At 55.0% G+C, this 11,499-nt stretch overlaps 2 protein-coding genes across 6 annotated transcripts; both read left to right on the top strand.

Moving 5' to 3' along the window:
• Nucleotides 1-575: 575 nt before the first annotated feature.
• A1BG (alpha-1-B glycoprotein) lies at nt 576-6,662 on the top strand. Of its 5 annotated transcripts, XM_039466939.2 has the most exons (9): nt 578-696; nt 773-808; nt 903-1,172; nt 1,541-1,813; nt 2,420-2,716; nt 3,239-3,263; nt 3,451-3,747; nt 5,965-6,252; nt 6,515-6,662. In XM_039466939.2, the coding sequence occupies exons 1-9, from the start codon at nt 663-665 to the stop codon at nt 6,516-6,518; spliced, it is 1,524 nt and encodes a 507-aa protein (XP_039322873.2). In that variant the 5' UTR covers nt 578-662; the 3' UTR covers nt 6,519-6,662. The 5 variants fall into 5 exon arrangements, with proteins under 5 accessions (XP_039322874.2, XP_039322873.2, XP_074241883.1 ...); XM_039466940.2 differs by lacking the exon at nt 1,541-1,813 and having other exon boundaries at nt 576-696; XM_074385782.1 differs by lacking the exons at nt 5,965-6,252; nt 6,515-6,662 and adding an exon at nt 4,655-5,127.
• A 1,109-nt stretch (nt 6,663-7,771) lies between these two features.
• LOC101030516 (acyl carrier protein, mitochondrial-like) lies at nt 7,772-9,930 on the top strand. Its single transcript, XM_074385783.1, has one exon. The coding sequence runs from the start codon at nt 8,348-8,350 to the stop codon at nt 8,816-8,818; it is 471 nt and encodes a 156-aa protein (XP_074241884.1). The 5' UTR covers nt 7,772-8,347; the 3' UTR covers nt 8,819-9,930.
• The last annotated feature ends 1,569 nt before the right edge of the window (nt 9,931-11,499 follow it).

The following is an 11,499-nucleotide window of genomic DNA, read 5'->3' on the forward strand; positions in this document are numbered from 1 at the left end:
GCCCCATGAGTGAGCACCAGCAGCTCAGGTAACTGAGCACACGTCACCGGTAGGCATGGGAACAGCAGATCTCGGCTGAATGTCCTGGTTGGAAATCTGACTCCAGAGCCGTGGTGGGTCACGCCATGCAGAGTAAACCAGCAATGGAGAAGAAACCACAGTACCCAGGTAGAGTGAGGGTGCACCTCCAGACAGCCCATGCGATGGCAGCCGCGGAATGTCTGAACACAGGTGAACCCCACCTGTGGTGTCACACGTGTGGTGTGGTGTGGTGTGACAGGGAGGGGTCACGCTGGACTTCAGCCCTGGCAGGGTGCACTGACCTCAGCAGCTCCAGGCAGAGTGAGGAGAACTCAGCGTCCGCTTCTAGAAAAGGATCCAGCACTGAAATGACGACGTTATCTTAGCATCATTTTCTCACTCGTTATTGATTTAGTTTACGAATTATCCATGATTATTGATCCTAATTGTTGCTTAGGATCCTGAGGCCTCAGAAGTTCAGCCTTTGCCCCCACCCCATGCTGGCCCTGTGCCTGCCTTCCGGGAAGGACAAACACAGAAAGAGGTCAGTGCCTGAGCCGCCCCCGCCGCCCTCCCTCGGGGCCTTGTTGCTGCAGACTCTCACCCCAGACACTCACTGCACGGGAGTGAGTGTGACCATCATGTCCATGTTGGTGGCCTTCCTCTTGCTCTGGGGTGAGGCCTCCTGGGGCCTGGGTTCCTGGGGTTGGAAGGAGTGGGAACGGGAGACTCACAGGGGCTGTCTCCGCAGGTCTTTCCCTGGGCCCGGTGACAGAAGCAGCCACATGTGAGTGCAGGGCTGGGGTCTGGGGATGGTGGGCCCAGGCCGTGGGTGAGCCCTGTCCCCGTGGCACTGAGCTGATCCCAGCCACCCCTTGCAGTTCTTGAGACCCAGCCCCACCTGTGGGCAGAGTCCGAATCGCTGCTGGAACCCTCGGCTGAGGTAACGCTGACATGCCAGGCCCGTGTGAGGACCGCAGACTTCCAGCTGTTCAAGAACGGGGTGGCCCAGGAGACTGTGCACCTTGATGCACCTGCCATCAAGCATCAGTTCCTGCTGACGGGTGACACCTGGGGTCGCTACCGCTGCCGCTCAGGCCTCTTCGAAGGATGGACCCAGCTGAGCGAGCTCCTGGAGCTGACAGGACCAGGTGAGCTGGGGCATGAATCGGGGTCAGGAGGCAGTGGGCAGGTGGCTGAGTGGGGGGACCCCCCTTCCTCCAAGACATCTGATGTCTTTGAGCCTGCCTTCCAGCTGTCAAATGGGGATGACGTCTGTGCTAACCCCAGTGTTGTGAGGAATGAATGATGGTGTCCCCGGCAGGCCCCCAGGCCATGAGGCCCCCACGCGCTCCTTCCTCTTGCTGTATGCCTTGTTTCCACCGGTGCCTGCCTCCCTTTTCCCGTCAGTGCCCTCCATCCCTGTCTCCCTCACATTGTCATGAGTGTGGGGCGCAGGTTCTGCTGGTTTCCCATGTCTCCCAAGCCATGCAGAACCACTCGTCAACTCCACCCACAGAGTCCTTGCCTCCACCCTGGCTCTCAGTGAAGCCAGTGTCCTGGATCACACCTGGCCTGAACACAACAGCGGTGTGCCGAGGCGGGCTGCGGGGTGTGACTTTTCTGCTGAGGCAGGAAGGCGACCATGAGTTTCTGGAGATGTCTGAGGCCCAGGAGGATGTGGAGGCCACCTTTCCTGTCCACCGGGCTGGCAACTACAGCTGCAGCTACCAGACTCATGCGGCAGGCGCCCCCTCGGAGCCCAGCAATACTGTGACCATTAAGGAGCTCGGTGACTGGGGAAGCATCTCTGAGGGCTGCTGGGGGAGGAGGCTGCAGGGGACACAGCCACATTCACCCTGACCTCCGTGCTGAATGCCCCTACTCAGGACCAGCTGTGAAGCTGGCCATACAGTTGCTTGTGTCCGATGGTTGCAAAGGAATTTGGGCAGAGGATGCCCAAAGAATGGAAGGGTGGGCCACGTGCAGTGGCTCACGCCAGTGATCCCAACTCTTTGGGAGGCTGAGGTGGGCAGATCACAAGGTCAAAAGATCGAGACCATCGTGGCCAATGTAGTGAAACCCTGTCTCTACTTAAAATACAAAAATTAGCTGGGTATGGTGGCACGCACCTGTAATCCCAGCTGCTCAGGAGGCTGAGACAGGAGAATCGCTTGAATTCTGGAGGCAGAGGTTGCAGTGAGCCAAGATCACACCACTGCACTCTAGCCTGGGTTACAGAGTGAAAGTCCATTTCAAAAAAACAGCAAACAAACACAAAAAAGAATCGAAGGGTGTTCCTGGGGCTGCCATCTGGAGGGCAGAGGGCAGAGGTCTGGGCCTGGGCAGAGGGTAGCTCCAGGGGTGGGGTAGCTCAGTAATGCTGCCTACATTGCAGCTGCACCACCACCACCAGCGCTGAGGCTGCACAGAGAGTCCACCCAGGTCCTGCGCCCTGGCAGCAAGGTGACCTTCACCTGCGTGGCTCCCCTGAGTGGAGTGCAGTTCCAGCTGCGGCGCGGGGAGAAAGAGCTGCTGGTACCCCAGAGCAGCACCAGCCCAGACCGCATATTCTTTCACCTAAACGAGGTGGCCCTGGGGGATGCAGGTCCCTACACCTGCCGCTACCAGCTCCGTGACAACCAGAATGGCTGGTCTGGGGACAGTGAGCCGGTGGAGCTGATTGTGAGCAATGGTGAGCCTGGGCTGGCAGTGACAGGGGCTTGGCGGGGTCCCTGGGAAGCAGGAGCAGGACCAGGTGTAGAGTTGGGGAAGTGCAGTGCTCTGGGCCAGGGGTCCTGTCTCAGCTTTACCTGCCCATCCCCCAACTCAGGGTCCTGAACTGCCAATGGGATGACAAGCGTGGCAAACTTCAGGCCCCACAAAGACTAACTGGGTGAACAGGTCTGGCCCAGGCCACAGGGTGCACAACCTGGCTGCGGTCCCCCCGCCCAGCCTGCCAGATCTAGGTCTGGGTGGGCACTGAGGGCCTCTGCTGAGGCAGCTCCTCCACTCGCTTGCCCTGGGCTTGATGATATTTAGCAAACTGTGAGCATCGGGCAGCGAATCCCATTCCCAGCGAATCACGGGTGCCCCTGGGTGGCGCGGGCATTGTGGCAGTGCCCAGAATACGCTCGTGGAGCAAATCCCCTATTGAGCGACATCGTGCACGAGGCATCAAGCCATGGACAAAACATGTCCCCGTCTGTTTCTGTAGACAAACGACTAAGAAACAGTGAAAGGTGCGTGTGAGATATCCAAGAAGGGCTAGGCCTGGAAAGGCGGGCGGGTCCAGAGGAGGCGAGGGAGGAAGCTGGCCAGATCACTGCGGGCGGAAGACTCAGCCAAGGCAAAGAGAGGGAGGCTGGACCACGCGTTAGGGCCAAGCCACCCGCCTGGCGCCCGGGTCAGCCCTCGTCCTCTCCGCAGAGAGGCTGCCGGCGCCGGTGTTCACCGCGGAGCCCACGACTCCGAACCCGGAGCCCGGCACGCGCGTACGGCTGCGGTGCCTGGCACCCCTGGAGGGCGCGCGCTTCGCCCTGGTGCGCGAGGACAGGGGCGGGCGCCGCGTGCACAGTTTCCAGAGCCCCGCAGGGACCGAGGCCCACTTCGAACTGCGCAACGTTTCGGTGATCGACTCCGCCAACTACAGCTGCGTGTACGTGGACCTGGAGCCACCTTTCAGCGGCTCCGCGCCCAGCGCGCGCTTGGAGCTGCGCGTGGACGGTGAGCTGGCGGGGTCCCAGGGCGGGCGGGCGCGCGGGTTCAGTGCCCTTGGAGCCTCCTGCCTTTGCCCGCCTGTCCTTGGGCGTCCGACGGCGGCGCCCTGGGCCTCGATCCAGCAGCCATCGCCGCCTCTGGCGGGGAGCAGGCGGTCGGTGGGTCCTGGGGACGCCTCGAATTTCGGCTTATTTCTCACGACGCACGCACGTAGGTCACGTGTGGCATCGTGATCAGCAGCATGGAGGCTGGACCCAGGTTTTCTTGGGCAGATGCCTGCGGCTTTTGCCTGCTCCGTTTTCCTGTGCTGGCCGTGTCTGTCGTCCTGCTGGGTCCCCTGGCCCCGCCCGGGTCCCGCGGGCGCAGGGCTGATGTGTCATTCTTCCCAGCCCCGCCGTCCGCAGCTCTGTTTTCCCCTCCGATTTCCTCATCGTCGTCTCCAGGACTCAGAGGCCAGCAGAGCCTGGGGGCGCACGTCTGGCCCCCGGACCGTGGGGTCTTGCCCTTTGCTGGGAGTACCCTTTCCTTGCTTTTCTCTTTTCTTTTTCTGCCCTTTCTGTTGATAGAGTCTCGCTCTGTTGCCCAGGCTGGAGTGCAGGGGCGAGATCTCGGCTCACTGCAACCTCCGCCTCCTGGGTTCAAGTGATTCTTCTGCCTCAGTCTCCCGAGTAGCTGGGACTGCAGGCGCGCGCCACCACACCGGCTAATTTCTGTATTTTTAGGAGAGATGGGGTTTCCCCATGTTGGCCAGGCTGATCCGCCCTTCTCGGCCTCCCAAAGTGCTGAGATTACAGGTGTGAGCCACTGCGACTGGCCAATTAGCTGTCAATTGATTGCAAACAACTTCATGTAGTTTGCCCAGCACTTCCAGTGTTTATGGAATATAACTTTTTTTTTTTGTATTTTTTTTTAGTAGAGACGGGGTTTCACCATGTTGACCAGGATGGTCTCGATCTCTTGACCTCGTGATCCACCCGCCTCAGCCTCCCAAAGTGCTGGGATTACAGGCTTGAGCCACCGCGCCCGGCTGGAATATAACTTTTAAAATGTCAAAGTATGCTAGACATACTGCACTCCTTTGCTAGGCTGGGCTAGTATCTTCCATGGCAAGATACTCAAACTATTGAATAAAATACACTTTTAAATCAATGTAAGTACTTAATTAATTTCGCTGAAATCAACAGCGTTACGAACATCTTTCAGGATTTTGTAAGATTTGATTCCTTTTTTTTTTTTTTTTTTTGAGACGGAGTTTCACTCTTGTTACCCAGGCTGGAGTGCAATGGCGCGATCTCGGCTAACCGCAACCTCTGCCTCCTGGGTTCAGCCACTTCTCCTGTCTCAGTTTCCTGAGTAGCTGGGATTACAGGCACGAGCCACCTTGCCCAGCTAATTTTTTTTTTTTTTTTTTTTTTTTTTTTTGTATTTTTAGTAGAGACGGGGTTTCACCGTGTTGACCAGGATGGTCTCGATCTCTCGACCTCGTGATCCACCCGCCTCGGCCTCCCAAAGTGCTGGGATTACAGGCTTCAGCCACCGCGCCCGGCCCTTTTTTTTTTTTTTTTTTTTGAGACGGAGTCTCGCTCTGTCACCCAGGCTGAAGTGCAGTGGCTGGATCTCGGCTCATTGCAACCTCCACCTCCTGGGTTCAAGCAATTTTCTGTCTCAGCCTCCCGAGTGGCGGTAATTACAGGCACCTGCCACCACGCCCGGCTAATTTTTGAATTTTTATTAGAGACGGGGTTTCACCATCTTGGCTAGGCTGGTCTTGAACCTGAACTTCTTACCTCGTGATCCACCCACCTCGGCCTCCCGAAGTGCTGGGATTACAGGCGTGCGCCACCGCGCCCGGCCCCTTAACTACAGTTTTAAAGTTAAATTTCTGGCGAGAAAAAAACCCCTCATATATTGACATAAATTTTATGTCCTTTTTGGTTCCTCGACGGAGGAGCACCGATTTCTTCATCCTTTCTTCTCCCCTTGTCCTGAGTGACCGAGGCTGGGAATCCCGCAAGTCCCGAGAGGCCCCGAATCTGGGTCCTCCACGGGCCCGGGGGAGGGTCGGCGGGGACGCGGGACACACGTGCGCGCGGACGGCCAGGGAGTGAAGGCCGCGGGCGCAGCGTCGCGGGGCCCGGAGGGGAAGCTGAGGCCGGGGCGGGGGCTGGGGCGCGGCGCGGCCTGGGGCGTGGCCCGAGCCGACCGCCCGCGCGCTCTGCGCAGGGCCCCCGCCCCGGCCTCGGCTCCGGGCCACGTGGAGCGGGGCGGTGCTCGCGGGCCGGGACGCCGTCCTGCGCTGCGAGGGGCCCGTCCCCGACGTCGCCTTCGAGCTGCTGCGCGAGGGCGAGACGGAGCCCGCGGCCCGCGTCTACAGCCCCAAGGCCTCGGCAGACCTGGCGCTGATCTTCGTGGGGCCCCAGCACGCCGGCAGCTACAGGTGCCGCTACCGCTCCTGGTGGCCCAACCCCTCGGAATCGGAGCTCAGCGACCCCGTGGCGCTCCTGGTGACAGGTGACGTTTCCCGAGGTCCCGCGGGCCCGTGCCGCCTGCGGGTTCGCCGGGAGGGCCTTTCCCTGCTCCTCTCTTTGGCGCCGCGGTTGGCGCTGGGTCTCCCCGGGGGCGCGTGGGCGATTGCGGGCGGGGAAGCGCTCGACAAACGCCCTGCAGCTGGAGGCCTCGCCGGCGGCGACCTGGCGCTTCCTTCTGGGGGCGTCAGGGCGGCCTGCTTGGACTGCCCCTCCTCCACCGCGCCCCTTTTCTCCCGTCTGTCCAGATAGCTGAGAGTGCCGCTGGTGTCCTCGGAACGGCCAGGGATTCCGGACGGGCTCCCACCCTTCCTGTTGCCGCAGAAGGCTGGGCTCCCTGGGGGGCTGGAGGGCGCTCCCTCATTCCTCCCAGGAATAAACGAATGTGAAGAGAGACTTTGTTTACAATGTCTTCGGTGGGCTGGGATCCTGTGTCCTGAAAGTGATGCGTTCTGGGCGGCTCCTGAGGTAGAAGAGAGGAGAACTGGCTCTAAAGCCCACATCTTTCTTTTCTTTTCTTTTCGTTTTTTTGTGAGACAGGGTCTCGCTCTGTAACCCAGGCTGGAGTGCAGTGGTGCAGTCAGGCTCACTGTAGCCTCCACTTCCCAGGCTCAAGTGATCCTCCTGCCTCAGCCTCCCAAGGAGCTGGGACCAGGGGCATGCATCACCACGCTTGGCTAATTATTATTTTTTTTTTTTGTAGATACAGGGTCTCACTGTGTTGCCCAAGCTTGTCTTGAACTCCTGGCCTTAAGTGATCCTTCCACCTCAGACTTCCAAGTAGCTGGGACTACAGGCGTGAGCCGCCGTGCCTGGCCAACCCACATTTTTCCGTTATTTATTTTTTGTAGAGATAGGTCTAACGGCCGGGAGCGGTGGCTCAAGCCTGTAATCCCAGCACTTTGGGAGGCCGAGGCGGGTGGATCACGAGGTCAAGAGATCAAGACCATCCTGGTCAACATGGTGAAACCCCGTCTCTACTCAATATACAAAAAATTAGCTGGGCATGGTGGCGCGTGCCTGTAATCCCAGCTACTCAGGAGGCTGAGGCAGGAGAATTGCCTGAACCCAGGAGGCGGAGGTTGCGGTGAGCCGAGATCGCGCCATTGCACTCCAGCCTGGGTAACAAGAGCGAAACTCCGTCTCAAAAAAAAAAAAAAAAAAAAAAGAAAAAGATAGGTCTCACTATGTTGTCCAGGCTGGTCTTTTTTTCATGCCTGATGTGTCCTCTCTCTCTGTGTCTGTCTTGCTAGAGGCTTATCAATTTTTAAAACCTTTTCTTTTCTTTCTTTTTTTTTTTTTTTTGAGACAGAGTTTCGCTCTTGTTACCCAGGCTGGAGTGCAATGGCACGATCTCGGCTCACCGCAACCTCCGCCTCCTGGGGTCAGGCAATTCTCCTGCCTCAGCCTCCTGAGTAGCTGGGATTACAGGCACGCACCACCATGCCCAGCTAATGTTTTGTATTTTTAGTAGAGACGGGGTTTCACCATGTTGACCAGGATGGTCTCGATCTCTCAACCTCGTGATCCACCCGCCTCGGCCTCCCAAAGTGCTGGGATTACAGGCTTGAGCCACCACGCCCGGCCCTAAAACCTTTTCTTGTTTTTGAGACAGAGCTTTGCTCTTGTAACCCAGGCTGGAGTGCACTGGTGCAATCTTGGCGCACTGCAACCTCCGCCTCCCCAGTTCAAGCGATTCTTCTGCCACAGCTTCTCAAGTAGCTGGAATTACAAGGTGCCCCCCACCATATCCAGCTAATTTTTATATTTTTAGTAGAGATGTGGTTTCACCATGTTGACCAGGCTGGTCTCCAACTCCTGACCTCATGTGATCCACCTGCCTTAGCCTCCCAAAGTGCTGGGATTACAGGTGTGAGCCACTGCGCCCGGCCCCAGCTTAGTTTTTTAAAAAGTTTACTTTAAGTTTACTTTATAGGCTCATGCCTATAATCCAAGCACTTTGGAGGCCAACGAGGGCGGATCACCTGAGCTCAGGAGTTCGAGATCAGCCTGACCAACATGGTGAAACCCCGTATTAAAAAAAAAAAAAAAAAAAAAAAAAAGGCTGGGTCAGCGTAGCCATGGCGTCTCCTGTCCTTTCCTCCTGTGTCCACTGCCTGCCTGCAGCCTTCCCGCCGCCGCCCCGGGTCTCCATGCTGGCCGCCGCCCAGCCTTTCAGCACCAATCTGTGCTCTGCGGGGACCCGGACGAGGCCCGGGCCTTCGCCACCGGCCTCGGTGTTTGCGCAGGTTCCGGGTAGAGTTGCACAGCTGTGCTGCCAGTATTGCGAAGCACCCCCTTTGACATTAGAGGGCATCCAGGACCATGTTCGTTACGTATTGAAACTCTATGACAAGACTGACCCAGAGAAGCTTTCCGTAAATTCTCATTTTATGAAAGACCTGGGCTTAGACAGTTTGGACCAAGTGGAGATTATCATGGCCATGGAAGATGAATTTAGGTTTGAAATTCCTGATTTAGATGCAGAAAAGTTAATGTGTCCACAAGAAATTGTAGATTACATTGCAGATAAGAAGGATGTGTATGAATAAAGTATCAGACCCTTTAACTTTGTTGAGAGAAGACGCAGATGATACTGATGAATGTCTGGCGGTGAGGACACAGTTCGGTATTATTGCTGGCTCTGACAGAGTAATTCGGAGGGACTTGTATTTAAATTGTTTAAGTGTTTTTCTCTTTGAAAATAAATCTATAAAACCAAAAAAACAGGCCGGGCGCAGTGGCTCAAGCCTGTAATCCCAGCACTTTGGGAGGCCAAGGCGGGTGGATCACGAGGTCAAGAGATCGAGACCATCCTGGTCAACATGGTGAAACCCCGTCTCTACTAAAAATACAAAAATTAGCTGGGCATGGTGGCGCGTGCCTGTAATCCCAGCTACTCAGGAGGCTGAGGCAGGAGAATTGCCTGAACCCGGGAGGCGGAGGTTGCGGTGAGCCAAGATCGCGCCATTGCACTCCAGCCTGGGTAACAAGAGCGAAACTCCGTCTCAAAAAAAAAAACAAAAACAAAAAACAAAACAAAGTTTACCCACTCTAATAGGTGTATAGTGATATCTAATAGTGCAATTTCCTGCATTTCCTTAATGTTTGTTAGGCATTTTTTTCCCATGTGCTTAGTTGCACAACCATCTCTATAGTGTCTTCGATGAAATGTCTGTTCAAATATTTTGTGCACTTTAAAAAATTGGGTTTTCTCACTGTTCAGTTTTGTTTGGTTGGTTTTTATTTTTATTTTTATTTTTTTGAGACAGAGTTTCGCTTTTGTTGCCCAGACTGGAGTGCAGTGGCATGGTCTCAGCTCACTGCAACCTCTCCCTCTCAGGTTCAAGCGATTCTCCTGCCTCGGCCTCCCAAGCAGCTGGGAGTGTAGGCGCCTGCCACCACACGCAGCTAATTTTTTTTGTAGTTTCAGTAGAGACAGGGTTTCACCATGTTGGCAAGGCTGGTCTCAAACTCCTGACGTCGGGTGATCTGCTCGCCTCGGCTTTCTAAAGTGATGACAGGAGTGAGCCAAGCCTATTTACACAGGTGGGGCCTTTTTCTGTCACCCAGGCTGGGGAGCAGTGGTGCAATAGCAGTTCACTGCAGCCTTGAATTCCTGGGCTCAAGCAATCCTCCCACCTTAACCTTTTTTTTTTTTTTTTTAAACACAGAGTCTTGCTCTGTCGCCCAGGCTGGAGTGCAGTGGCCCAATCTCAGCTCACTGCAACCTCCGTCTCCTGGGTTCAAGCAATTCCCCTGCCTCAGCCTCCTGAGTAGCTGGGACTACAGAAGCGGGCCACCACACCTGGCTAATTTTTTGTATTTTAATAGAGACAGGGTTTCACCATGGCCAGGATGGTCTCAATCTCCTAACCTCATGATCTGCCTGCCTTGGCCTCCCAAAGTGCTGGGATTACAGCTGTGAGCCACCGCGCCTGGCTGGGTTTCTTATTTATTTATTTTGAGACAGAGTCTCCCTCTACCACCCAGGCTGAAGTGCAGGGTGCAATCTTGGCACACTGCAACCTCTGCCTCCTGGGTTCAAGTGATTTTCCTGCCTCAGCCTTCTGAGTAGGTGAGATTACAGGCATGCACCACAATGCCCAGCTTAATTTTGTATTTTTAGTAGAGGCAGGGTTTTGTTTCTTTTTTGTTTTGTTTTGTTTTTTGTTTGTGTGTGTGTGTGTGTGTGTGTGTGTGTGTTTTGTAGAGTCAGGGTTTCACCATGTTTGTCAGGCTTGTCTTGAACTCCTGACCTTGTGATCCTCCAACCTCAGCCTCCCAAAGTGCTGGGATTATAGGTGTGAGCCACGGTGCTTGGCTTTTTTTTTTTTTTTTTAATTCATTCTGGTAAAATCTTTTAATTATTTTGTTTAGATCATTTACACATAATTGTTGATATGTTTGGAGTTGTGTCTACCTTTTTCTGTTTAGTTTTCTTTCTTTCTAAGAAATGAGATCTTGTGTAGGGCACAGTGGCTCAACGCCTGTAATCCTAGCACTTTGGGAGGCCGAGGCAGGCGGATCACAAGGTCAGGAGTTTGACACCAGCCCAACTAACATGGTGAAACCCCGTCTCTACTAAAAATACAAAAAAATTAGCCAGGCGTGGTGGTGTGTACCTGTAATCCCAGCTACTGGTAACGCCGAGGCAGGAGAATCGATTGAACCTGGGAGGGAGAGGTTGCAATGAGCTGAGATCGCACCACTGCACTCCAGCCTGGGCAACAAGAGCAAAACTCCATCTCAAAAAAAAAAAGTGGGGGGTGGTGGTCTTACTTGTTGCCTAGGCTAGTCTTGAACTGCTAGCTCAAATAATCCTCCTGCCTCAGCCTCCCAAAGTGGGGGATTATAGGCATGAGCCACTGTGCCTGGCCTAGTCCACGTTTTCCTTGTTTTCTGTTGTTGTTTTCTTTTTCTCTTGGTGTCCCTTTGCTTCACTTTCCTGGCTTCTTCTGGGTTGAAATATTTTTAGAGTCCCATTTTAATTTCTTTATTGGGTTTTTAAAAAGGAAATTGTATCTCTTGGTTGAGTGCGGTAGCTAATGCCTGTAATCCTAGCACTTTCGAAGGCTGAGATGGGTGGATCACCTGAGGTCGGGAGTTTGAGACCAGCCTGACCAACATGATGAAACCCCCCTCTCTACTAAAAATACAAAATTAGCTGCAAGTGGTGGTACATGCCTGTAATCCTAGCTACTCAAGAGGCTGAGGCAGGAGAATTGCTTGA

Source organism: Saimiri boliviensis, chromosome 14 (assembly GCF_048565385.1).
Source record: "Saimiri boliviensis isolate mSaiBol1 chromosome 14, mSaiBol1.pri, whole genome shotgun sequence".
Lineage (NCBI taxonomy): Eukaryota > Metazoa > Chordata > Mammalia > Primates > Cebidae > Saimiri > Saimiri boliviensis.

Coding starts and splice junctions, on each gene's coding strand:
- A1BG (XM_039466939.2), top strand. CDS start 663: ATGTCCATGTTGGTGGCCTTCCTCTTGCTCTGGG. Junction 697..772: donor GGCCTTCCTCTTGCTCTGGG/GTGAGGCCTCCT, acceptor CTGTCTCCGCAG/GTCTTTCCCTGGGCCCGGTG. Junction 809..902: donor GGTGACAGAAGCAGCCACAT/GTGAGTGCAGGG, acceptor CACCCCTTGCAG/TTCTTGAGACCCAGCCCCAC.
- LOC101030516 (XM_074385783.1), top strand. CDS start 8,348: ATGGCGTCTCCTGTCCTTTCCTCCTGTGTCCACTGCCTGCCTGCAGCC.